Source organism: Macaca thibetana, chromosome 16 (assembly GCF_024542745.1).
Source record: "Macaca thibetana thibetana isolate TM-01 chromosome 16, ASM2454274v1, whole genome shotgun sequence".
Taxonomy (NCBI): domain Eukaryota; kingdom Metazoa; phylum Chordata; class Mammalia; order Primates; family Cercopithecidae; genus Macaca; species Macaca thibetana.
The window spans coordinates 48,583,379-48,607,423 of record NC_065593.1 but is presented as its reverse complement, the minus strand read 5'-3'; the positions used below and the strand labels follow the sequence as shown (position 1 = coordinate 48,607,423).

Below are 24,045 nucleotides of genomic sequence, written 5' to 3'. Positions count from 1 at the left end.
GCCACTGGACCTCGGCTGAGTCTATCTCAGTGGGTGCTGGGGGCAGGGGAGGGAAGGAGCAGTGGGAGTAGAGACTCGTCCCTGGCATTCCTCCCTTGCCTTGTGCCCCTATCAGGTTCCCACCCCTCCCTGGGCCCCAAGCAGCTGTCCTTGGGCCTGCCTTCATCTCCTGCTTGCTGCTGTCACCCTCACTAGGGCCACACTTTCCCCAGGGGCCTGAGAAATCTCAGCTCCTGGTCCCTTCCACCTAATACCACCTTCTCTTAGCCCTTGTGGCGTCATGCTGGGCTGGCTGGGGCTAGAGGCATCCATGATGGGTGGCACCTCCATGCCTTCCCAGGCCCAGGAGCTGGGAGAGGCAGCAATGGCCCTGATCTGGCTCTCTGTATTTTCAGGGCTCAGCGGAGTCCTACACCAGCCGTCCATCGGACTCTGATGTATCTCTGGAGGAGGACCGGGAAGCCTTAAGGAAAGAAGCAGAGCGCCAGGCATTAGCGCAGCTCGAGAAGGCCAAGGTGAGAAAGATGTGGGAAGGGGCGTGCTGGCATGATTTCCCTGGGCCGTAGAGAGAGCCCGGGCAGACCCAGGGCCAAGTCTTGACTCAGCCACTTCCTAGTACCCCTGAACCTTGCGTCTCTGTCTTCACCTGCACAACGTGGGCTATAATACCTGCCTGGTTATACAGTATAATAAGTATAATAAGTGCCTGTTATTATACTGTTTCCACACACAATAAGCGCTTGAGAAGTGCTAAAAATTTCTTTTTCTTTTTTTTTTTTTTTTTGAGATGCAGTCTTGCTCTGTCACCCAGGCTGGCATGCAGTGGCGTGATCTCAGCTCACTGCGACCTCCACCTCCCAAGTTCAAGTGATTCTCCTGCCTCAGCCTCCCGAATAGCTGGGATTACAGGCGTGCACCACAACGCCCGGCTAATTTTTGTATTTTTAGTAGAAACGCGGTTTTACCATGTTGGCCAGGCTAGTCTCAAACTCCTGACCTCAAGTGATCTGCCCACCTCAGCCTCCCAAAGTGCTGGGATTACAGGCGTGAGCCACTGTGCCGGGACAGTGCTAAAATCTCCACGTCTTCCTGGAATCAAACTTCCTCTGGGTTGGAATCCTGGTCCTGACTCTTTTTTTTTTTTTTTTTTTTTTTTTTTTTTTGAGACGGAGTTTCGCTTTTGTTGCCCGGGCTAGAGTGCAATGGCGCGATCTCGACACACTGCAACCTTCCCTTCCGGGGTTCAAGCAATTCTCCTGCCTCAGCCTCCTGAGTAGCTGGGATTACAGGCATGCTCCACCATGCCCGGCTAATTTTGTATTTTTGGTAGAGATGGGGTTTCTCCATGTTGGTCAGGCTGGTCTTGAACTCCTGATCTCAGGTGATCAGCCAGCCTCAGTCTTCCAAAGTGCTGCGATTACAGGCTCTAGTCCTGACTCTTAATAGCTGTGTGATCTTAGGAAATTCACATTAAAATGAAGATAATAATACCACTTAACTTCAGAGGATTTTTTATTTTTGTGATGAATATAAATGAGAGAATATGTGTGAAGCATGTAACATGGTACCTGGGACACTAAATGGTCATTACTGTCATTATTGTTTTTTTTTTTAATTTAATTTTAGGCCAGGTTCAGTGGCTCACGCCTGTAATCCCAGCACTTTGGGAGGCCGGGTTGGGCGGATCCCTTGAGGTCAGGAGTTCAAGACCAGCTTGGGCAACATGGTGAAACCCCGTCTCTACTAAAAATACAAAACTTAGCTGGGTGTGGTGGCGTACGCTCTAATCCCAGTTACTCAGGAGGCTGAGGCATCAGAATCGCTTGAACTCAGGAGGCGGAGACTGGAGTGAGCCGAGATTGCGCCACTGCACTCCAGCCTGGGCAACAGAGCGAGACCCTGTCTCAAAAAACATAATAATAAATAAATTTAAATATTTATTATTTTTTATGAGACAGGGTCTCGCTCTGTCACTCAGGCTGAGTGTAGTGGTGTGATCACGGATCACTGGAGGCTTGACCTCCCAGGCTCAAGTGATCCTCCCATCTCAGCCTCCCGAGTAGCTGGAACTATAGAGGCGTACCACCACACCTGGCTGATTTTTTATTTTTCGTAGAGATGGGATCTTGCTATGTTGCCCAGGCTAGTCTTTTTTTTTTTTTTTTTGCCATACATCTGCCTTTATTATGAGCAGCAGGTGGGACACTTCCAGCAACAGTAAAAAAAAAGTAATTTACAAAAGCAGGGGTTCAGTGAAGCCATCTGGTTGTTACCCTTGGGCGCTCACACGTAGATGCCAACCCAGAGCAGCAGGAAAAGGACTCCAAAGCCCATGAAGAGTGAGGCCACCAAAGAGATGAGGAGCTCTTTATAGATATCATGAGTGTACTTGGTAGAGGTGACCTCGTAAACGAAGAACCAGGCGGTGAAGAACATGCCGATGGCCAAAAGCACCACGGTCAGATGGGGGAAGACAGCCGGGTTCACTGGGCTGGTGTATCTGCTCATGGCCTCGAGCTCCATTTTGCCCCGCGCAGGCTAATCCGCCGCTCCAGGCTAGTCTTGAACTCCTGGGTGCAAGTGATCCTCCTGCCTCAGCCTCCCAAAGTGCTAGGATTACAGGCATGAGCCACTGTGCCCAGTCCCTTTTATTTATTTATTTATTTTTGAGATAGAGTCTCGCACTGCCGCCCAGGCTGGGGTGCAGCGGTGCGATCTCAGCTCACTGCAGCCTCCGTCTCCCAGGTTCAATTGGTTCTCCTTGCCTCACCTTCCCAAATAGCTGGGATTATAGGTGCCCGCCACCATGCCCAGCTAATTTTTTTGTATTTTTAGTAGAGACGGGGTTTCACCATGTTGGCCAGGCTGTTCTCAAACTCCTGACCTTGTGATCCGCCCGCCTTGGCCTCCCAAAGTGCTAGGATTACAGGCGTAAGCCACCGTTCCCAGCTGCCCCTTTTATTTTTTAAAAACAGACAGGGTTGGCTGGGTGCGGTGGCTCACGCCTGTAATCCTAGCACTTTGGGAGGCGATCACCTGAGGTCAGGCATTTGAGACCAGCCTGACCAACATGGAGAAACCCCGTCTCTACTAAAAATACAAAAATTAGCCGGGCATGGTGGTACATGCCTGTAATCCCAGCTACTTGGGAGGCTGAGGCAGGAGAATGGCTTGAACCAAGGAGGCAGAGTTTGTGGTGAGCCGAGATTGCGCCATTGCACTCCACCCTGGGCAACAAGAGCAAAACTCCGTTTCAAAACAAACAAATAAAAAACAGACAGGATGTCACTATATTGCTCAGGCTGGTCTCAGACTCCTGGCCTCAAGCCAGTATCGGGATTACAGGTATGAGCCACTGTGCCTGGCTGCTATTATTATTATTATTATTTATTTATTTTTTTTTTTTTTTGAGATGGAGTCTTGCTCCATTGCCCAGACTGGAGTGCAATGGCGCGATCTCTGCTCACTGCAACCTCCACCCCCCAGATTCAAGTGATTCTCCTGCCTCAGCCTCCTGAGTAGCTGGGATTACAGGTGCGCCACCACGCCCGGCTAATTTTTGTATTTTTAGTAGAGACGGGGTTTCACCATGTTGGTCAGGCTGATCTCGAACTCCTGACTTCATGATCCACCTGCCTCAGCCTTTCAGTGTTGGGGTTAGAGGGGTGAGCCACTGCACTCGGCCTGTTACTATTATTTTATTTATTTATTTTGTTTTGTTTTTGAGATGGAGTTTTGCTCTTGTTGCCGGGGCTGGAGTGCAATAGCACCATCTCAGCTCACTGCAACCTCTACCCACCAGGTTCAAGCATTTCTCCTGCTTCAGCCTTCCAAGTAGCCAAGATTACATGCATGTGCCACCACGCCATGCTAATTTTGTATTTTTAGTAGAGATGGAGTTTCACCATGTTAGTCATGGCTAGGCTCGAACTTTTGACCTCAAGTGATCCACCTGCCTTGCCCTCCCAAAGTGCTGGGATTACAGGAGTGAGCCACCGTGCCCGGCCTGCTATTATTATTATTTTTTCTGGGTATCATTGTGGGCCTCCCCACCCCCAACCCTTTTCATTCCTCAGTGCCCCGCCTCTACCCTGAGAGGGCTGAATTCCACATTTTGCTTTCTTGTTTTTTATTGTAGAAGTTAATATAAATGGAGAAAACCACACAAGCCAATTCAGTATACCGTTTTTTTTTTGACGGAGTCTCACTCTGTCATCCAGTCTGAAGTGTAGTGGCATGATCTTGGCTCACTGCAACCTCTGCTGCCTGAGTTCAAGTAATTCTCCTGCCTCAGCCTCTCGAGTAGCTGGGATTACAGTCATCTGCCACTGCACCCAGCTAATTTTTGTATTTTTAGTAGCAACGGGGTTTCACCCTGTTGGCCAGGCTGCTCTTGAACTCCTGACCTCATGATCCACCTGCCTCTGCCTCTCAGAATGCTAGGATTACAGGCGTGAGCCACTGTGCCCAGCCTTTTTTTTTTTTTTTTTTGAGACAGAGTCTTGCTCTGTCGCCCAGGCTGGAGTGCAGTGGTGCCATCTCGGCTCACTGCAACTTCTGCCTCCTGAGTTCAAATGATTCTCATGCCTCAGCCTCCTGAGTAACTGGGATTACAGGTGTGCGCCACCATGCACAGCTAATTTTTTTGTATTTTTAGTAGAGACAGAGTTTCACCATGTGACCAGGCTGGTCTCAAACTCCTGGTCTCGAGTGATCCACCTGCTTTGGCCTCCCAAAGTGTCAGTATACATTTTGTTTTTGTTTTGAAATGGAGTCTTGCCCTGTCGTCCAGGCTGGCGTGCAGTGACATGACCTCGGCTCACTGCAGCCTCTGCCTTCCAGGTTCAAGCAATTCTCCTGCCTCAGCCTCCTGAATGGCTGGGATTATAGGCACCCACCACCACGCCTGGCTAATTTTGTATTTTTCGTAGAGATGGGGTTTCACCATGTTGTTCAGGCTGGTCTCGGACTCCTAACGTCAGATGATCCACCTACCTTGGCCTCCCAGTGTGCTGAGAATACAGGTGTGAGCCACCACACCCTGCCCGTGTCCATACACATTTCAATGAACAATTACAATGCAAACATCCAAGTAACCACCACCCCTGTCAGGAAGTTGTACATTACATTGTGGTTTACCCTCTAGTTGCCATTTTCCCCGTGTGCCTCCTCTAGACCAAGCCAGTGGCATTTGCCGTGCGGACAAATGTGGGCTACAATCCGTCTCCAGGGGATGAGGTGCCTGTGCAGGGAGTGGCCATTACCTTTGAGCCCAAAGACTTCCTGCACATCAAGGAGGTGGGTATCTGGAGGGAGAACAAGGGAGTGGGTGCCAGGAGACAGGCAGCCAGAGTGCTAGTGGACAAAAGACTTCTGAGCCAAGCAGAGCCGGGCTGAATCTGCTGTGTGACCTTAGACAAATCTCTCCACCTCTCTGAGCCTCTTAATTTTCTACTGGAAAAATGGGGTGGTAATGCTTAGGTCAGAAGATTGTTGGGAGGGTTTGTCAGGGGGCCCGAACCGGCGTGGCGGTGTGCCAGGGACATGCAGGTACCTGCATTTACTCGGGTGGCCTTTCTAGAGTAGGGTGGGCACATGGGGAGAAGGACTCTCAGAATTGCACTGGGCCGGTGGCAGGGTGGTCCATGGCCAGAAAGCATGCTGGTCCTGGAGTTGTCCTGAGAATTGGCAGCTCCACTCAGAGGCTGGAGCCGGGGCTGGGGATCTTTGAGGGTGCCACCCCTGGGCAGGGAGGCGAGTCTGGGCGTTTCCCCTGGAGAGTGACTGTTAGCTTGCCCCTGCAGTTTCCCTCTTGGACTTTCCATCCACCTGCCATGTTCTTTGCAGAAATACAATAATGACTGGTGGATCGGGCGGCTGGTGAAGGAGGGCTGTGAGGTTGGCTTCATTCCCAGCCCCGTCAAACTGGACAGCCTTCGCCTGCTGCAGGAACAGAAGCTGCGCCAGAACCGCCTCAGCTCCAGGTGTCTGGGTGGGGCAGGGGAAGGGGTTGGAGAGGCCATACAGCCTGGACTAGGCCTCAGTGGTTGCCCCTGGCCCTGAGGGCACAGAGCTGCCTGTAGCATCACCAGTGGGGCCGGAGCACCTCCAGGGGTGCCCCATGTGAGAGGATGAGATCCCCCCATGCCCACCTCTTTGCTCACAACCTCGGTTTGCCTTTGCCCACACAGCAAATCAGGCGATAACTCCAGTTCCAGTCTGGGAGATGTGGTGACTGGCACCCGCCGCCCCACACCCCCTGCCAGTGGTAAGAACCATCGCCATGCAGGGGGTTGGGGAGGAGCTCCTGGGTGGGGTGGTCTCCCAACTCCCTGACTCCTCCTTTCCCTGCAGTAGGAAACACCCCAATCCTGAGTCCCCCAAGCACATGCAATGGTTCCCCCTCCATGAAGAGTAGGATACCCCTCAAGCTGGGCCTGTCATGTCTCTCCTCTCCCCTTTCTTTGGTAGCTCCATCTCTCTGCCTGATTCCCCTGCCCCGTCCCCATTCATTTCTCCCAGCCCTGTTCCATTCACCTCTTCTTCTTTCTTTTTTCCCCATCCCCATCCCTGCGTTCTGTACTTGTGTCTCCACGTTCATCTCACTCCTTCTCCCCACCTCGCCTCCCTCCTCCCTCTCTCCTGACTCTCCGGTCCAGGTAATGAAATGACTAACTTAGCCTTTGAACTAGACCCCCTAGAGTTAGAGGAGGAAGAGGCCGAGCTTGGTGAGCAGAGTGGCTCTGCCAAGACTAGTGTTAGCAGTGTCACCACCCCGCCACCCCATGGCAAACGCATCCCCTTCTTTAAGAAGGTAATTCTCGCTGTGTTCTTGCAAAAGGTGGGGGAGTCAGGGCCAGCACTTTGGTGGAGGAAAGGGGGCTGTAATGGATTCAGATGTGGTCTGTTCTGTGGGCATCAGGGCTTCCTGCTGAGGTGGAGGGAAGGGTAGCATGGGTACATCCCTCTCCACACACAACTCCGCCCTGGCCCCATCTCCAGGAAGGAGATCTTGCCCCTGGAAGGTTGCCCCCACACCTGGGGCAGCAGGGTTTGGTGGTCATGAACCCTGACCTCTCCCCTCACTCCCAGGGGCCTGCTCCGGTGTTGGCATCTATCCTGGCATGTGAAGCAGGGCATGGGATGGCATTCCTTCTTTGCCCTTTTTTGATTGGGTGGGCACATAGTGGATGGGGGGGACTGCTGACTGCAAAGCAAGACAGTTAAGGGAACCCTTAAAATGGGCAGGTTGGCATGCACTGGGGGCAGGAGGTGGGCACCAAGGTAGGGGCTGTCAACCTCACCAGCTCTTTTCCAAGACTCAGAAGAGGGTAGGATATGTCTGAATATTCCCACATCCACTGGACTGTCAGTCCTGATCCAGGGCCACATCTGGCTCCCCCTTGGCGTGGGGTCCCGTTCCCCATCTCTGGCTCTGTCTGTCACTAACACGCATGCCCTGTTATCTCTCCTCGTCTGCCCGGCTCTCCCTCCCTCTCTTGTCCTGGCTCTTGCCTTGCCCTCTGCCCCTGCCTGGGTCCCCTTCCCTCTCTCCTCCCCCTTCCCTCTCTTGGCAATCTCTGGACCCAGCCAAACAGAAGCAGAAGTCGGTGAGTATCACAGCTTTCTGTGTCCTCCTCCCCACTCCCTGGGATGAGCTAGGGGGACCTTCTAACACCCATTCCCACATCTGCCCCCATTTCCCCCACCTTTCCTGGTTCTCCCTGGCCATCCCTCCCCATCCCCACCCTGATCCCCACATCTGGGCTCTGGGACAGGGTGGGGGAAGGTTGCATGGGGGAGCCTGGCGTGTGGGGGAGAGGATCTAATATCATCTCCACTCTGGGGTTTCCCCTCCCTGCTTGCCCCCCAGACAGAGCATGTGCCCCCCTATGACGTGGTGCCTTCCATGAGGCCCATCATCCTGGTGGGACCGTCGCTCAAGGGCTACGAGGTAGGACTCCCTAGAGGGGAGTGGATGCAGAGGGGCCTTAGAAAGATCTTCAGACCCCAGAGAGATCCCCTAGAAGGGCCTAGATCCCAAGGCATCCTCCCCGGAGGGCTACAGACCTTCAGAGAGCACCCCCAGGGGGCCTAACCCACAGGAAGACCCACACAGAGGAACCCCGTCCCCCAAAGTAACCCCCAGAAAAGTCCTCCCAGAGATGCCACTTACAGGGACCTTTGGAACCAGAGACCCCAGTGGAGACCCCTCAGACCTAGACCCCTGCCCACCATAAAGTCCTGTTCGGAAGAAAGTGGAACGTGAGGGTACAAATACCCAGCTGCTCAGAGTCTGAGTGGCTTTAAATGCCTACCTTCTCCTCCTTCCCTCCCCACAAACCCCCACCCCCAGGTTACAGACATGATGCAGAAAGCTTTATTTGACTTCTTGAAGCATCGGTTTGATGGCAGGTAAGACCCTGGGAGCTGCTCCTCGCACCTGCCATTGCTCTCTGCTGCTGGGGATGGGCCGGATGCCTCGAATCACAGTCCTGGGACTGAGGAACAGAAGGCGGGCCTGGAACTGGGGAGTGGGCAGGGCATTCCAGCCCACTCTGATCCCTGACTCCCCTCTTGCCCCATTCCCCAGGATCTCCATCACTCGTGTGACGGCAGACATTTCTCTGGCTAAGCGCTCAGTTCTCAACAACCCCAGCAAACACATCATCATTGAGCGCTCCAACACACGCTCCAGCTTGGGTGAGCCCACCCCTGCTGTCTTCACTCACCCTTTCTGGGCTGGACGTGGGAGGGGTGGGAGTTAGTGGGCAGGGCCATCTCCAGAAGCGTTCCCTCCACCTACTACCTCCTGGGAGGCCACCTGACATTCCCCCATCCACATGACTCCGTGCCCCCAGCTGAGGTGCAGAGTGAAATCGAGCGAATCTTCGAGCTGGCCCGGACCCTTCAGTTGGTTGCTCTGGATGCTGACACCATCAATCACCCAGCCCAGCTGTCCAAGACCTCGCTGGCCCCCATCATTGTTTACATCAAGATCACCTCTCCCAAGGTGGGTGCAGAAGCCTGACCCTGGCCGGGACAGCATGGTTTAAAAGGAGTGCTCTGGAGTCGGGCTGCTTGGGTTTAAATCCCAGCTCCATGGCTTACTGATTGTGTGACTTAATCTACCCGAGTCTTAGTTTCCTTCTCTGTAAAGCTCCATGGTATTGTCAAGTGTTTCAACATCACATAAATGTATAGCACTTAGCAAATGGTCTGATACAACACGTTAGCTATTATTTACTACTATTAGGGTCATGCAGACCAGTCCCCTGTCTCCACCCTGATTGACCTCCCACCCTTGGACTGAAAGAATTCTGTGCTTTTTGTTCCAGTGCCACCCAGCTACTTGGCAGTTGGGAGGTCTTTCCTTTCTTCTTCTTCTTTTTTTTTTTTTTTAAAGTCAGGGTCTTGCTCTGTCACCCAGGCTGGAATGCAGTGGTGCAATCATGGTTCACTGCAGCCTCTACCTCCTGGGCTAAAGCGATCCTCCCACCTCGGCCTCCCAAGTAGCTGGGACTAGTGGGTAGGTGTCCACTACCATGCCTAGCTAATATTTGTATTTTTTAGAGACAGGATCTAGCTGTGTTGCCCAGTTGCTTTACTCTCTTGATATCAACCCTTTTTGCTGCAGTGTCCTCATTTGGACTTTGATAGAGGGGGAATCTGCAAGAAGGCCGTCTTACTTTTTCCTTGTATTGCAGCACCATTAACTTTCCCTTCTAGATGCCAGTGGGGATCTGAGAAACATGGAGGAAGAGTTGAGGTGAAGGATTTGAAGTTAACAGACAGCATGGGCTTGAAATTCTAGCTCTGATTGATTTACATATTGATTTATTATTACTGTTGGTTTTTCTTATTGAACTTGGAAACTTGGGGGAATTATTTAGCCTCTGATTCTCTATTTCTTTACCTATAAAGTGGGGTTATAATCCCTCTCGTGTTATTGTTGAGAGGAATGGTGTAAGCAGCTCAGTATACTCTCTGATTTATTTATTTGTTTATTTGTTTTTTTTTTTGAGACCAAGTGTCGCTTGTCGCCCAGACTGGAGTGCAGTGGCACGATCTCGGCTCACTGCAAGCTCCACCTCCTGGGTTCACTGAGCCATTCTTCTGCCTCAGCCTCCTGAGTAGGTGGGACTATAGGCGCCCGCCACCACACCTGGCTAACTTTTTGTATTTTTATAGAGACGGGGTTTCACCGTGTTAACCAGGATGGTCTCAATCTCCTGACCTTGTGATCCGCCCGCCTCAGCCTCCCAAAGTGCTGAGATTACAGGCGTGAGCCACTGCGCCCGGCCTATTTTATTTATTTATTTATTTATTTTGAGATGGAGTCTCGCTGTGTCGCCCAGGCTGGAGTGCAGTGGCACAATCTCGGCTCACTGCAAGCTCCGCTTCCTAGGTTCAGGCCATTCTCCTGCCTCAGCCTCCCGAGTAGCTAGGACTACAGGCACCCGCCACCATGCCTGGCTAATTTTTTGTATTTTTAGTAGAGAGAGGGTTTCACCGTGTTAGCCAGGATGGTCTCGATCTCCTGACCTTGTGATCTGCCCACCTCGGCCTCCCAAAGTGCTGGGATTACAGGCATGAGCCACCGTAACCAGCCTACTCTCTGATTTATGAGGGCAGCCAGTAGTGGTAACCATTATCATCCCATGAGCTGAGCTCCCTGGACCAGTTACTTAACTTTTTTTTTTTCTTTTTTTGAGACAGAGTCTTGCTCTGTCACCCAGGCTGGAGTGCAGTGGTGTGATCTCACTCACTACAGCCTCTGCCTCCCAGGTTCAAGCAATTTTTGGGCCTCAGTCTCCTGAGTAGCTGGGGTTAGGATTATGGGCGCACACCACCACATCTGGCTTTGTTTTTTTTTGAGACAGAGTCTCGCTCTGTGACTCAGGCTGGAGTGCAGTGGTGCAATCTTGCTCACTGCAACCTCCACCTCAAGTAATTCGCCTGCCTCACCCTCCTGAGTAGCTGGGACTACAGGCGCATGCCACCACACCCGGCTAATTTTTGTATTTTTAGTAGAGATGGGGTTTCACCATGTTGGTCAGGTTGGTCTTGAACTCCTGACCTCGTGATCCACTGTCCTCGGCCTCCCAAAGTGCTAGGATTACAGGTGTGAGCCACCGGTCCCGGCCACACCTGGCTAATTTTTGTATTTTTAGTAGAGACAGGTTTTCACCATGTTGGCCAGGCTGGTCTCAAACTCCTGACCTCAAGTGATTCTCCTGCCTCAGCCTCTCTAAGTGCTGGGATTACAGGTATGAGCCACTGCACCCAGCCGACTTAACCTTTCTGAGTCCTATGTTTCTAATGAGATAAAGGGGATGATGGGATTTAAGTACTTCCTGAGGGGAGTTGAAAGGACCAAATGACATAATGGATGCAAAAACACTGAACTAGAAAGTAACCAATGCTTCCATTTCCCTCATTGAGGTTAAGAGGAGGGACTCTGGAGCCAGGCAGCCTGGACTTCTACTCCAGGGCTGTCACTTACTGGCTCTGTGTTCCTTTGGCAAGTGGCCAAACATCTCTATGCCTTGGTTTCCTCATCTGCAGCATAGGCATACTGGGTTTGTGAAGATTAAATAAATGGGTTAATCATGAAAAATACTTGGTATTGGGCCAGGCACGATGGCTCACGCCTGTAATCTCAGCACCTTGGGAGACCGAAGCCGGTGGATTGCCTGAGCTAAAGAGTTCAAGACCAGCCTGGGCAACATGGTGAAACCCTGCCTCTATTAAAACTCAAAAAATTAGCTGGGCATAGTGGTGGGCACCTGTAATTCCAGCTACTCAGGAGGCTGAGGCACAAGAATTGCTTCAACCCAGGAGGCAGAGGTTGCAGTGAGCTGAGATCGCACCAGTACAGTCCAGCCTGGGTGACAGAGCAAGACTCTGTCTCATAAATAAATAAATAAATAAATAAATAAATATTATTGGTATCCCAGAACTATATCTGTTCCATTTTGTAAAAAGATTTTTATTTTCAAATAATTTCAGATTTACAGAAGTGTGGCAAGAATAGTATCAAAAAAAATCTTATATTTTGAATATTCTTCACCAAGATTCACTAATTTTTTAACAGTTTTATTGAAGTAGAATTCCCATACCATGAAATTCAGCCATTTAAAGTCTATAAGCCAGGCTTGGTGGCTCACACCTGTAATCCCAGCACTTTAGGAGGCTGAGGCAGGTGGATCACTTGAGCTCGGGAGTTGGAGACCAGCCTGGGCAACATGGCAAGACCCTGTCTCTATTAAAAAATAAAAAATAAACTAAGTGTACAGTCTAATTTTTTTCAGATTCACTAATTTTGAAAAATTACTTTCATCTTTCTCTCTCTTTTTTTTTTTTTTGGAACAAAGTCTTGCTCTGCCACCCAGACTGGAGAGCAGTGGTGTGATCTTGGCTTACTACAATCTCTGCCTCCCGGTTCAAGTGATTCTCCTGCCTCAGCCTCTCAAGCAGCTGGGATTACAGGCACCCACCACCACGCCTGGCTAATTTTTGTATTTTCAGTTGAGACAGAGTTTCACCATGTTGGCCAGGCTGGTCTCGAACTCCTGACATCAAGTGATCCACCCGCCTCGGCCTCCCAAAGTGCTGGGATTACAGGCGTGAGCCTGGCCTATATTGTGTTTCTTGAGAACAACATCAGTATCTTACACAACCATGATGCAATTGTAAAATTCAAGAATTGTTTCTAAAATATAGTCCATATTAGTTTTTTTTTTTTTTTTTGAGATAGGGTCTCACTCTGGCTGCCCAGGCTGGAGTGCAGTGATGCGATCTTGGCTCACTGCAACCTCTGCCTCCCTAGTTCAAGCAATTCTGCTTCAGCCTCCTGAGTAGCTGGGATTACAGGCACCTGCCACCATACCCAACTAATTTTTGTATTTTTAGTAGAGACGGGGTTTTGCCATGTTGGCCTGGCTGGTCTTGAACTCCTGACCTCAGGTGATCCATCCGCTTCTGCCTCCCAAAGTGCTGGGATTACAGGCGTGAGCCACTATGCCCCGCATAGAATGCCCTTCATGGCAACATTTCCTCCAATCCAGGAACCAACCCAGTATCACGTGTTGCCTGTTTTTTTTAGACAGAGTCTTGCTCTGTCGCCCAGGCTGGAGTGCAGTGGCATGATCTCGGCTCATCTCAACCTCTGCCTCCTGAGTTCAAGTGATTTTCATGCCTCAGCCTCCAGAGTAGCTGGGACTACAGGCATATGCTACCACGCCAAGCTAATTTTTGTATTATTATTATTTTTTTTTTTTAATTTTTTTTTTTTTTTTTTTGAGACAGAGTCTCGCTCTGTCTCCCAGGCTGGAGTGCAGTGGCCGGATCTCAGCTCACTGCAAGCTCCGCCTCCCGGGTCCATGCCATTCTCCTGCCTCAGCCTCCCGAGTAGCTGGGACTACAGGCGCCCGCCACCTCACCCGGCTAGTTTTTTTGTATTTTTTAGTAGAGACGGGGTTTCACCGTGTTAGCCAGGATGGTCTCGATCTCCTGACCTCATGATCCACCCGTCTCGGCCTCCCAAAGTGCTGGGATTACAGGCTTGAGCCACCGCGCCCGGCCTGTATTATTATTTTTTAACAAAGACAGGGTTTCACCATGTTGGCCAGGCTGATCTTGAACTCCTGGTCTCAGGTGATCCACCCGCCTCAGCCTCCCAAAGTGCTGGGATTACAGGTGTAAGCCACCGTGCCCGGCCTCGTTTTCTTTCTTTTTCTTTTTCTTTTTTTTTTTTTTGAGACGGAGTCTCGCTGTGTCTCCCAGGCTGGAGTGCAGTGGCGTGATCTCGGCTCACTGCAAGCTCCGCCTCCCGGGTTCATGCCATTCTCCCGCCTCAGCCTCCCGAGTAGCTGAGACTACAGGCGCCCGCCACCACGCCCGGCTAGTTTTTTGTATTTTTAGTAGAGACGGGGTTTCACCGTGTTAGCCAGGATAGTCTCGATCTCCTGACCTCGTGATCCACCCGCCTCGGCCTCCCAAAGTGCTGGGATTACAGGCTTGAGCCACCGCGCCCGGCCTCTTTTTCTTTTTTTGAGATGGAGTCTCACTCTATCGCCCAGGCTGGAGTACAGTGGTGTGATCTAGGCTCACTGCAAGCTCTGCCTCCCAGGTTCATGCCATTCTCCTGCCTCAGCCTCCTGAGTAGCTGGAACTACAGGCGCCCGCCACCACGCCCAGCTAATGTTTTGTATTTTTAGTAGAGATGGGGTTTCACCATGTTAGCCAGTATGGTCTTGATCTCCTGATCTCGTGATCCGCCCACCTCCGCCACCCAAAGTGCTGGTATTACAGGTGTGAGCCACCGTGCCCGGCCGGCCTAGTTTTCTTTAATCTGGAAGGGTTCTTCAGCCTTTCTTGAATTTTCCAGAGACTGACATTTAGGCAGAGTACAGGACAGCTATTTTGTAGACTGTCTGTCCCTCAGTGTGGGTTTGTGTGATTGTTCCTCATGATTAGTTTCAGGTTTTACATTATTATAATTATGGTGGTGGTTGTTGAGATGAGAATGATAATAGTAGCTGTCGAACAGGAATGTTATCAGGACTAAATTGATCATGTGAAAAGCACAGAACAATGCTGGTATGTAGCAAGTGCCTCATAAAGGAAGACTATTGTTGGTGTTGTTAATATAGAGGGTGTGACTGGGCTCAGTGGCTCATGCCTATAATCCCAGCACTTTGAGAGGCTGAGGCAAGTGGATCACTTGAGGCCAGGAGTTTGAGACCAGCCTGGGCAACATATACAAAAAAATTTTTAAAAATTAGAGGGATATGGTGGCACGTGCCTGTAGCCCTAGTTCCTCAGGAGGCTAGGCTGGGGGCTTGCTTGAGTCCAGGGTATAGTGAACTATGATCACACCACTGCACTTCAGCCTGGGCGACAGAGTGAGAACCAGTCTCTAAAATAAAAATAAAAAAAGGAGGGTGGGCAGGCCTACAAACAAGGTTAGAGAAGTTGGGAAGAAGAATCACTACCCTTCATACAGCCTCTAAGGAAGTCTGGCATGAGACCAGGAGAGAGCCTGAGCCCTAGACATAGGGCTGCTGAGGTCATTTCTGCAGAGGTGCCCAGGGCTGAGAGTTATGGAGCATTCAAGGGCCCTGACACTGGCTCTCCATGCTGATCCAACCAGGACCCGCCTCTCTGACTGGGTGCATTGCCTGAGTCCCTCTAGCTCCTCTTCCTTTTCTCCCTCCCCCAACCAGGTACTTCAGAGGCTCATCAAGTCCCGAGGAAAGTCTCAGTCCAAACACCTCAACGTCCAAATAGCGGCCTCGGAAAAGCTGGCACAGTGCCCACCTGTGAGTGCCTAGATCCCGGGGAAGGGAATGGAGGGACGACATTTGGGTTGCCCCGGTTTCCTCTGGCCTACATGAGAGACAGAGTGACCAGGAACACCTGGGTCAGGCCTGTAGGTGCAAACTGGTCTTCCGAGAAGAGTGCAGGTCCGTCAGTCAAAGACTGGGTTCAAGCCCCAGAAGCACCCTTCACCGTGGAGAGTCAAGCCCTGTCTCCCAGCCTTGGTTGCCTTATCTCTATGAAGGAGTTGGACTGAGTGCCAAAACTTCTTGCAGTTCTGCCAATCTGTAGATCTGAGAGCCCTCCTTCCCTTCTTCCACATCCAGAGGCCTCTTTTTAACCTTGTCCTTCAATCCCTTGACTCTACCCACTGCACCCAGGCCACACCCTCAACCCCCTTGGCCACGCCCCACTCATTCCAGCCCTGCCCCCTAACCCCACCTTCACAGGAAATGTTTGACATCATCCTGGACGAGAACCAATTGGAGGATGCCTGCGAGCACCTGGCGGAGTACTTGGAAGCCTATTGGAAGGCCACACATCCGCCCAGCAGCACGCCACCCAATCCGCTGCTGAACCGCACCATGGCTACCGCAGCCCTGGCTGCCAGCCCTGCCCCTGTCTCCAACCTCCAGGTACAGGTGCTCACCTCGCTCAGGAGAAACCTCAGCTTCTGGGGCGGGCTGGAGTCCTCGCAGCGGGACAGTGCGGTGCCCCAGGAGCAGGAACATGCCATGTAGTGGGCACCCTGCCCGTCTTCCCTCCCGCTCTGGGGTCGGAACTGGAGTGCAGGGAACATGGAGGAGGAAGGGAAGAGCTTTATTTTGTAAAAAAACGTGATGAGCGGCAGTTTCTGGTGTCTGTGGTTTTTGATGGGTCTGGGGCTTCTGGTGCTGTCTTCCTGGGCCTGGTGCCATAGGACCGCATCTGCTGCCCGCTGGATATGAGGCCTGATGGGAGCACTTTTAAGACAAGGGACTAGGAAGGACATGCGAGGAAGACTGATAAACTAATTCGCTGGACTCCACACCCTTTTTAGACCCAACAGAGCGGAGGCCCTCAGAGCCAGGGAAACCTACGTTAAACCTGGACTCTCCCTCCCTGGAGCCCTGACTCCACACGGCCCCTCAAGAAGGACCCAGAATGTGGCATCTTCTATGACTTGATGCTGAATTTTCCACCATTCTCCCAGTTAAAGTCCCGGAAAGGCCCTCCCATGGGAGACCCATCCTGCCTTGCCCTCCTCCCATGGGAGACACAGCCCACCTCTTGATTCCACACCATTAAGTATAAGGTTCTAAGAGCCAGAAGAAACCCATGAAATCATTCTAGACTAGCTTTCAAATTTGTTTTCAGCAACAGAGCCCATTTGTTCAATGAATCTTGTGTGGAAGCTGAGGATGTAGATAATACATCCTTGCTTTGCCCTGAGGGAGCCAGGGGAATGGCCTCCCCTCCACCTCCATGGGGACCCCTGAAGCACTTCTGTGCCCTCCCCACCCAACCCCACCCCAGATCTCTAGGTAACAGTTTGGAAACTGCTGCTCAGGTCTAACTCCCGTCACATTACAACCAAGACATGAAGCCACAGAGAGGGGAACTGTTTGCTCAGGGTCACACAGCTTGACATGGCAGGGGAGGGACTGGAACCTCTCTTGTGCCCCACCTCCATGTGACATTTGGTGGTGAGGACACTGGGTCACCTCTTCATCTTCAGTAGGAGGGGGAGACCCAGCAGCCTTCCCCAGCTTGCTGCTTTGAGTCCTTGTTGGGGGCAGGGGAGGAATCCCATCAGCCTTGGAGACAGTGTCATCTGACTAGGGAATGGTGGGAGAAGCATGGGGTTCTGGAAGCCTAAGGTTGGGGTCTGGTGTGGGTCGAAGAAGCCAGGGTCAGCAGGTTTTAGCTGAAATCTCGTTAATATATTTGGAAAACCAAAGGCAATGACTAACCCAATCAACCACTAATGAGTGGCAATACTGAGCTGTTAATGATGATTAACCCCAAGATAGCATTAATGACCTGCACCGGGGAAGCGGTGACTCATGGCTTACGGCTGACGGCCATGAAGGTCGGGTGCCCCCTGTCTGGAGAGAGGAGCAAATGCCCTGAGGTCTGTCCTCTGGCTGGGCTCCAGAGCCATTTGTCCCCGGGGCCCCTCCCCTAGAGCCAGCACCCTCTTCATCCAGGCCGGACCTCTTAATGCTGTCACTAACTTGCCTTGCTTTGTTGTGTTTTTCTCACCCCTGCCTGATCTGCATGGTGTGTGCTGTCCGTCTGCTAACCAGGGACCCTACCTTGCTTCCGGGGACCAGCCGCTGGAACGGGCCACCGGGGAGCACGCCAGCGTGCACGAGTACCCAGGGGAGCTGGGCCAGCCCCCAGGCCTTTACCCCAGCAGCCACCCACCAGGCCGGGCAGGCACGCTACGGGCACTGTCCCGCCAAGACACTTTTGATGCCGACACCCCCGGCAGCCGAAACTCTGCCTACACGGAGCTGGGAGACTCATGTGTGGACATGGAGACTGACCCCTCAGAGGGGCCAGGGCTTGGAGACCCTGCAGGGGGTGGCACCCCCCCAGCCCGACAGGGATCCTGGGAGGACGAGGAAGAAGACTATGAGGAAGAGCTGACCGACAACCGGAACCGGGGCCGGAATAAGGCCCGCTACTGCGCTGAGGGTGGGGGTCCAGTTTTGGGGCGCAACAAGAACGAGCTGGAGGGCTGGGGACGAGGCGTCTACATCCGCTGAGAGGCAGGGGCCACACGGCGGGAGGAAGGGCTCTGAGCCCAGGGGAGGGGAGGGGAGGGAGCGAGGGGCTCACACCCAACATGTATTCGCCTCCAGGGGGCGCTGTCTCCCGCCTTTCAGATGCCTTTGCTCAAAGCTTGGGGTTTATTCGGCGTTATCATCCCAGCTCCCGGGAGGCCCTTAAGCCCCAGCTGTCGGTTTTTACCTGCCTGTTGCAGATGGATGGGGGATACCCACTTTTCTGAAGTGTCCCCTTTCTCCCATCTTAAGGGGCTCTCCTCCCTCGCCCTCCTAGAGAAAAGGTGCACTTCCTTCACTCTTTCTACTCGGGGCCCTAAGTGACGGTCCTAAGTGGGATGGCTCTCCTTCTCCCAAGCTGCAGTACTGGGGAAGGGCTGGGCGCTTTTCCTGGAAAGGGAGGCCACAGATTCTTTCCCATGGGGGCTCTCTTCCCCAGACCCCAGATCCGGGGTCCCTCACCCTGCCTGCCCCTTCCTCCCAGCTTCCTGGCAGCATCGTCTGGTCGGTGAAAGCTACAGCATGGACACCCCATGGGGAGCTTGTCTCTGGGGAGGGTTCTGGGTGGAAGCCGGCAGGCATACAAAACCCTCTACCCTCCGTGGCCATGGCAACGTCCAGGGCCCAGAACCCTGAAGAATGAGCAGCTGAGGCGCTGCTCCCCATCCCCCACCTCCATACCTCAGCCTTTGCCTACCCTAGGAATGAGCTTGGCCTCCAACATCCCTTGCCTGCTGCCATTAGAAGAGGGGGCCCTCTTCTGCATCTGAGCCCCCCATCCCTGTGCCACCTGGGTGTGGAGCCCATGGAACACTCTGGTCCGCCTCATTTTAAACCAAAAAACTGCTCCTTCACCCTCACCCTGAGGCCCCAGGGGAGAGGACCCATGGGTTGGTGCCCAGGGGTTGCCTTGGGACCTCGGATCTCCTCTGGGGGGCTTGGCTGCTGCTGTTGCTGCTCTGTACTTGCCTCTCGTGATTCTGTTTGTTACCCATGTTCACTTCCCCCAGGAGACCCCCTCTCCCCTGGGGCATCCCTCTGCCTTGGAATCCCTGTAGCCCAGCAGCCCTGCCCCTCCCCAGCATCCCAGCTGGGCCAGAGAGAGCCAACTGTGCCAACAAGGACTGGGCCCTGCCCGGCTGCCCGCCTCAGGGATGGGCACCTCATGCCTGTCTCGCCACCTCCTGTGCCAATGTCCTACACTCCACCTGGGGGTGGGGTGCAGCTTCCACTTACTGATTAGAAGACACCACTGCCCACCCTTTCCCCCTCCCTGTCTGGTGTCCTGTGCTCCCATCTGTCTGTCTATATTTGTCTGTACTCCCCTAGGAGAAGTATTTTGCCATATATAAAACCACTGTCCTGTCCTTTGTGGCTGCCTCCCAAGCCTGCTTCTTTGTCCTTGCCACATAGTCATCAGCCTAGGCACCTGGGAGCTGCTGATATGCAGGGGGAATTGAAGGGGTGGGTGCAGGAAGAAGCTGTGCGCTGAGTCGTTGACTCAAAAGGGAAGATGATCCTTCAGTTTTGGCCCTCTGATGTATTATGCCCAAGCCAGGAGCTGCTTGGGCAGTCCTGGCTCCGCACTGGCCCTGAGCCCCTTCACTTACCTCTCTCTCCACAAGTACAGCCAGAGGCAATGGGAAGCTGGTGTTGCTTGGTGGGTGAGATCCAGACCCATTGGTGCAATGTCTTAAATACACATGATTGTTTTTCTGCTCTTGTGGCCTGGCTGTGTCCCAACACCTCAGGAGAGGGAGGGGCTGAGCTTCTGGCTCCACTAATGCCCCCCTTGTTCCTGCTAACCAGCTTTGGGGGCAGGTCAGAGATAATCAGGGATTCTGTCAGTCCTCGACTGAAAGTCAGCAGATGAGTGTACCCATTCCTGCCATCCCTAGCTGGCAGGATGTGGACTTCTGACAGTTACTGCAACCACCTGTGTCCTGCCTCACACAGTACCCTCAAACTATTTCCCCTCCCTGCTGGTTCTTTTTCTTCTTTTTTTTTTGAGATGGAGTTTTGCTCGTTGCTGAGGCTGGAGTGCAGTGCTGCGATCTCGGTTCACTGCAACCTCCGCCTCCCAGGTTCAAGCAATTCTCCTGCCTCAGCCTCCCGAGTAGCTGGGATTACAGTCGTGTGCCACCATGCCCAGCAAATTTTTGTATTTTTAGTGGAGACAGGGTTTCACCATGTTGGCCAGGCTGGTCTTGAACTCCTGACCTCAGGTGATCCACCTGCCTTAGCCTCCCAAAGTGCTGGGATTACAGGCATGAGCCACCACGCCCACCCTGGTTCTTGTTTTTGCGCAGGTGGCCGTGGAGGATTAAAATTCCTGAGTCCACTACCGGAGTGCTAAGGCCCAACATGAATGACTGTGTGTGTGTGTGCACGTGTGTGTAGGGCAAAAGACATCCCCCAAGACCCTACAGATGAGGAGTTAGTGGATCAAAGGAAAGGGGAACTGGGCAGGCCCAGAGGTCAAGTGGCTGACCCCAGTTCCCTGGGGAGCCAATGGCAAAGTTGATGAGAGCCTAGTCCCTGCCTCCTAGCATAGTGCATTTCCCACTGCCTTCCTACAGAATCATTCATTCCTGTGTTTATTCCTTGAACAAACGTTTATTGAGCACCTCCAATGTACCAGGCACAAGTCTACGTAGGGGCCATAGATGATTTCAGCACAGCATAATGTACTCTCTGCTGTGGGAGCACTGGGTACTGTGGGAACCTGAAAGAGGGGTTAGTCCCATAACCTGGGGAGGTCAGCTGAGGCTTCCTGGTGGAGGTGAGGCTTGAGTAGAATCTAGAAGCATGGTTGGCAGACAAATGGGGGAAATGTTCAAAGCAGAGAAAGTAGGGGACATGCATGACATATTCTTGGCACCTCACCAGCAAAGTGTGCTCTCAAGGTGGTGGCCAGAGAGGGATTGGCAGGAGCAGGTCACAGTGGGCCTTGAGTCATGTTAAGGAGTTTAGACTTTGTCCTGAAGCTTGTGCGCAGAAATGGAAGGATTGTAAGCAACTAGCAAGATTGCTTTGTTTGCAGTTTGGCGCATAGATTGGAAGGCCTAGCTTGGAAACAGCTGTGATAATCCAGGTGAGAAAGGAGGGTTTGCCTTAGGCCACAGCAGTGGGACGGGAAGGGAGGCAAAGAGGCCAGGGACATCTAGCAGTTAGATGGCCGGGTTTGGTGGCTCACGCTTGTAACCCCAGCACTTTGGGAGGCCGAGGTGGCAGGATTGCTTGAGTCCAGCAGTTCTGAGACTAGTTTATGCAACATAGTGAGACCGACGTTTTCACAAAAATTTTTAAAAATTAGCTGGATGTGTAGTCCCAGCTACTCAGAAGGCTGTGATAGGGAAGCTGAGGTGGGGAGGATCTCTTGAGCCCAGGAAGTCAAGGCTGCAGTGAACTATGATCACACTACTGCACTCCAGCCTGGGCAACAGAGCAAGACCCTGTCTCAATAAATTAAATAAATAAATGAATGTTAGAATCTTGAGCTCTTGGAGAGCAAGTGGAGGCAGCTGATAAGAGAAAGGGAGGTGAGGCCGGGTGCAGTGGCTCACACCTGTAATCCCAGCACTTTGGGAGGCCGAGGTGGGTGGATCACGAGGTCAGGAGTTCAAGACCAGCCTAGCCAACATAGTGAAACCCCATCTCTACTTAAAATACAAAAATTAGCCAGGCGAGGTGGCAGTGCCTGTAGTCCCAGCTACTCGGGAGGCTGAAGCAGGAGAATTACTTGAACCCGGGAGGCGGAGGTTGTGATGAGCTGAGGTTGCACCACTTCACTCCAGCCTGGGTAACAGAGGGAGACTCCGTCTCAAAAAAAAAAAAAAAGAGAGAGAGAGAGAGAAAGAGAGGTGGTCAGTCTGGCCAACATGGCAAAACCCTGTCTCTACTAAAATACAAAAATTAGCCAGGTGCAGTGGCACACGCCTCCAGCTACTCTGGAGACTGAGCAGGAGAGTCGCTTGAACCCAGGAGGCGGAGGCTGTGGTGAGCCGAGATCACACCACTGCACTCCAGCCTGGGTGACAGAGCAAGACTCTGTCCCCCCAAAAAAAAAAGAAAAAAGAAAGAAAGAAAAGGAGGTGACTGCTGATGGTGGTCTTTCCAGTAAAAGCAGGTAAAAAAACCAAATAAGCTAGGGGCAGAAGTGATCAGTCCATCTTTGGTCAAAGTGGGTTTGAGGTGCCTGTGGGACATTCAAGAAGAGAAGCAGAGGCTGGGAGCAGTGGCCCATGCTTGTAATCCCAGCACTTTGGGAGGACCAGGTGGGCAGATCAATTGAGGTCAAGAATTCGAGACCAGACTGGGCAACATGGTGAAACCTCATCTCTACTGAAAACACAAAAATTACCTGGGTGTGGTGGTGGGTGCCTGTAATCCCAGCTATTCTAGAGGCTGAGGTAGGAGAACTGCTTGAACTCAGGAGGCGGAAATTGCAGTGAACCAACCTGCCACTGCACTTCAGCCTGGGTGACAGAGCGAGACTCTATCACACACACACAAAAAAAAAAAAAAAAAAAAGAGAGAGAGAGAGAAGAGAAAAAAAAGACAGCTGAGTATATGGTCTGGAGCTCCACAGAGAGGTCTGAAGTGGAGTCTGATGTTTTGAATCAAGGTCAGGTATTATTAACTCCAGTTTACAAAGTTCATAGAGGTTAAAAACTATTTGACCGGGCCGGGCGCGGTGGCTCAAGCCTGTAATCCCAGCACTTTGGGAGGCCGAGACGGGCGGATCACGAGGTCAGGAGATCGAGACCATCCTGGCTAACACAATGAAACCCCGTCTCCACTAAAAATACAAAAAAAATTAGCCGGGCGTGGTGGCGGCGCCTGTAGTCCCAGCTACTCGGGAGGCTGAGGCAGGAGAATGGCGGGAACCCGGGAGGCGGAGCTTGCAGTGAGCCGAGATCGCGCCACTGCACTCCAGCCTGGGCGACAGAGCGAGACTCCGCCTCAAAAAAAAAAAAAAAAAAAAAAAAAAAAAAAAACTATTTGACCACAGTTACACAACCATGGGGCAAGGATTTGAACTCAGACATATGGATGTCAAGTTCAGTGGTGCCTTTGACCCCCCCAAGTTCAGTGCTAATTCCTTTGCCCCAGGATGCATCAGCTTCTGCAAGGGTGGGGACTGGGGGTTTGGGAAGGAGGAAGCAGGTGTCTGAGTGTGTTTGTGCCCCATGTGCCTTCTGCCTGAAATTGCATTTACAGGTTGGGCGCGGTGGCTCACACCTGTAATCCCAGCACTTTGGGAGGTCGAGGTGGGTGGATCACTTGAGATCAGGAGTTCGAGACCAGCCTGGCCAACATGGTGAAACCCCATCTCTACTAAAAATACAAAAATTAGCCGGGTGTGGTGGTGGACGCCTGTAATACCAGCTACTTGGGAGGCAGAGGCAGGAGAATCACTTGAACCCAGGAGGGAGAGGTTGCAGTGAGCTGAGATTGAGCCACTGCACTACAGCCTGGGCGATGGAGGGAGACTCTGTCTCAAAAAAAAAAAAAAAATTGCATTTGCCTGGAACTTGCAGGAAGGGCATTTCTAGCTGGCTTGGAGATAGTGAGATTCTTGTTTCTTGGTAATCAGATGTTCTCAACTAACGCTGGCTACACCATCAGCAAGTCAGTGGTTGTCCATGTGTGAGGATTTCGACAACCATGAAGTCAGCTGAGACCCTGCAGGAACCGAGGGACTGAGGACTCCTGCTACCTGGGACCCTTCGTTTCCTTCCCTGACTAGCTACTCCTGTTTTTGCAGTGGATTCTCTCCCAGAATAAGATGATGTGGGAGAGGCCCAGGTCCTAGGTGTGGCTTAAGGTTTCCACTTTTCTACACTAAAGAGAACTAAGCTGAGGCCACCATGGTCCAGGGACAAGGGGCTGTCCCTTGTATCTTGGAGAAAAATTTTGTCTTAGCTTCAGTAACCTTTTTGTGTCC

The 24,045-nt window shown here is 52.2% G+C and overlaps 3 protein-coding genes across 7 annotated transcripts in view; 2 read left to right on the top strand and 1 right to left on the bottom strand.

Moving 5' to 3' along the window:
- Positions 1 to 19,467, top strand: part of CACNB1 (calcium voltage-gated channel auxiliary subunit beta 1) — a 240,425-nt gene extending 220,958 nt beyond the window's left edge. For 3 of the 5 annotated variants that reach the window (XM_050762655.1, XM_050762654.1, XM_050762658.1), the window contains 12 exons: positions 396 to 515; positions 5,176 to 5,298; positions 5,848 to 5,984; positions 6,192 to 6,268; positions 6,660 to 6,814; positions 7,874 to 7,954; positions 8,357 to 8,415; positions 8,594 to 8,703; positions 8,862 to 9,013; positions 15,231 to 15,326; positions 15,774 to 15,959; positions 17,613 to 19,467. In XM_050762655.1, the coding sequence (XP_050618612.1) occupies positions 396 to 515; positions 5,176 to 5,298; positions 5,848 to 5,984; positions 6,192 to 6,268; positions 6,660 to 6,814; positions 7,874 to 7,954; positions 8,357 to 8,415; positions 8,594 to 8,703; positions 8,862 to 9,013; positions 15,231 to 15,326; positions 15,774 to 15,959; positions 17,613 to 18,077 (1,761 nt within the window). In that variant the 3' untranslated portion in view covers positions 18,078 to 19,467. Of the gene's footprint in view, positions 1 to 395; positions 516 to 5,175; positions 5,299 to 5,847; positions 5,985 to 6,191; positions 6,269 to 6,659; positions 6,815 to 7,590; positions 7,611 to 7,873; positions 7,955 to 8,356; positions 8,416 to 8,593; positions 8,704 to 8,861; positions 9,014 to 15,230; positions 15,327 to 15,773; positions 16,174 to 17,612 lie in introns of those variants that run through there. The other 2 variants (XM_050762656.1, XM_050762659.1) reach the window with 2 other exon arrangements.
- On the bottom strand, positions 2,149 to 2,559 carry LOC126938618 (transmembrane protein 258-like). Its single transcript, XM_050763001.1, has one exon. It carries the CDS (start codon positions 2,521 to 2,523, stop codon positions 2,284 to 2,286), a length of 240 nt encoding a protein of 79 aa, XP_050618958.1. The 5' UTR covers positions 2,524 to 2,559; the 3' UTR covers positions 2,149 to 2,283.
- A 3,774-nt stretch (positions 19,468 to 23,241) lies between the features above and the next one.
- RPL23 (ribosomal protein L23) overlaps positions 23,242 to 24,045 on the top strand; it is a 355,976-nt gene continuing 355,172 nt past the window's right edge. The window contains exon 1 of the mRNA XM_050762967.1: positions 23,242 to 23,245. The gene's annotated coding sequence lies outside the window, so the exon portion shown is untranslated. The remainder of the gene's footprint in view (positions 23,246 to 24,045) is intronic.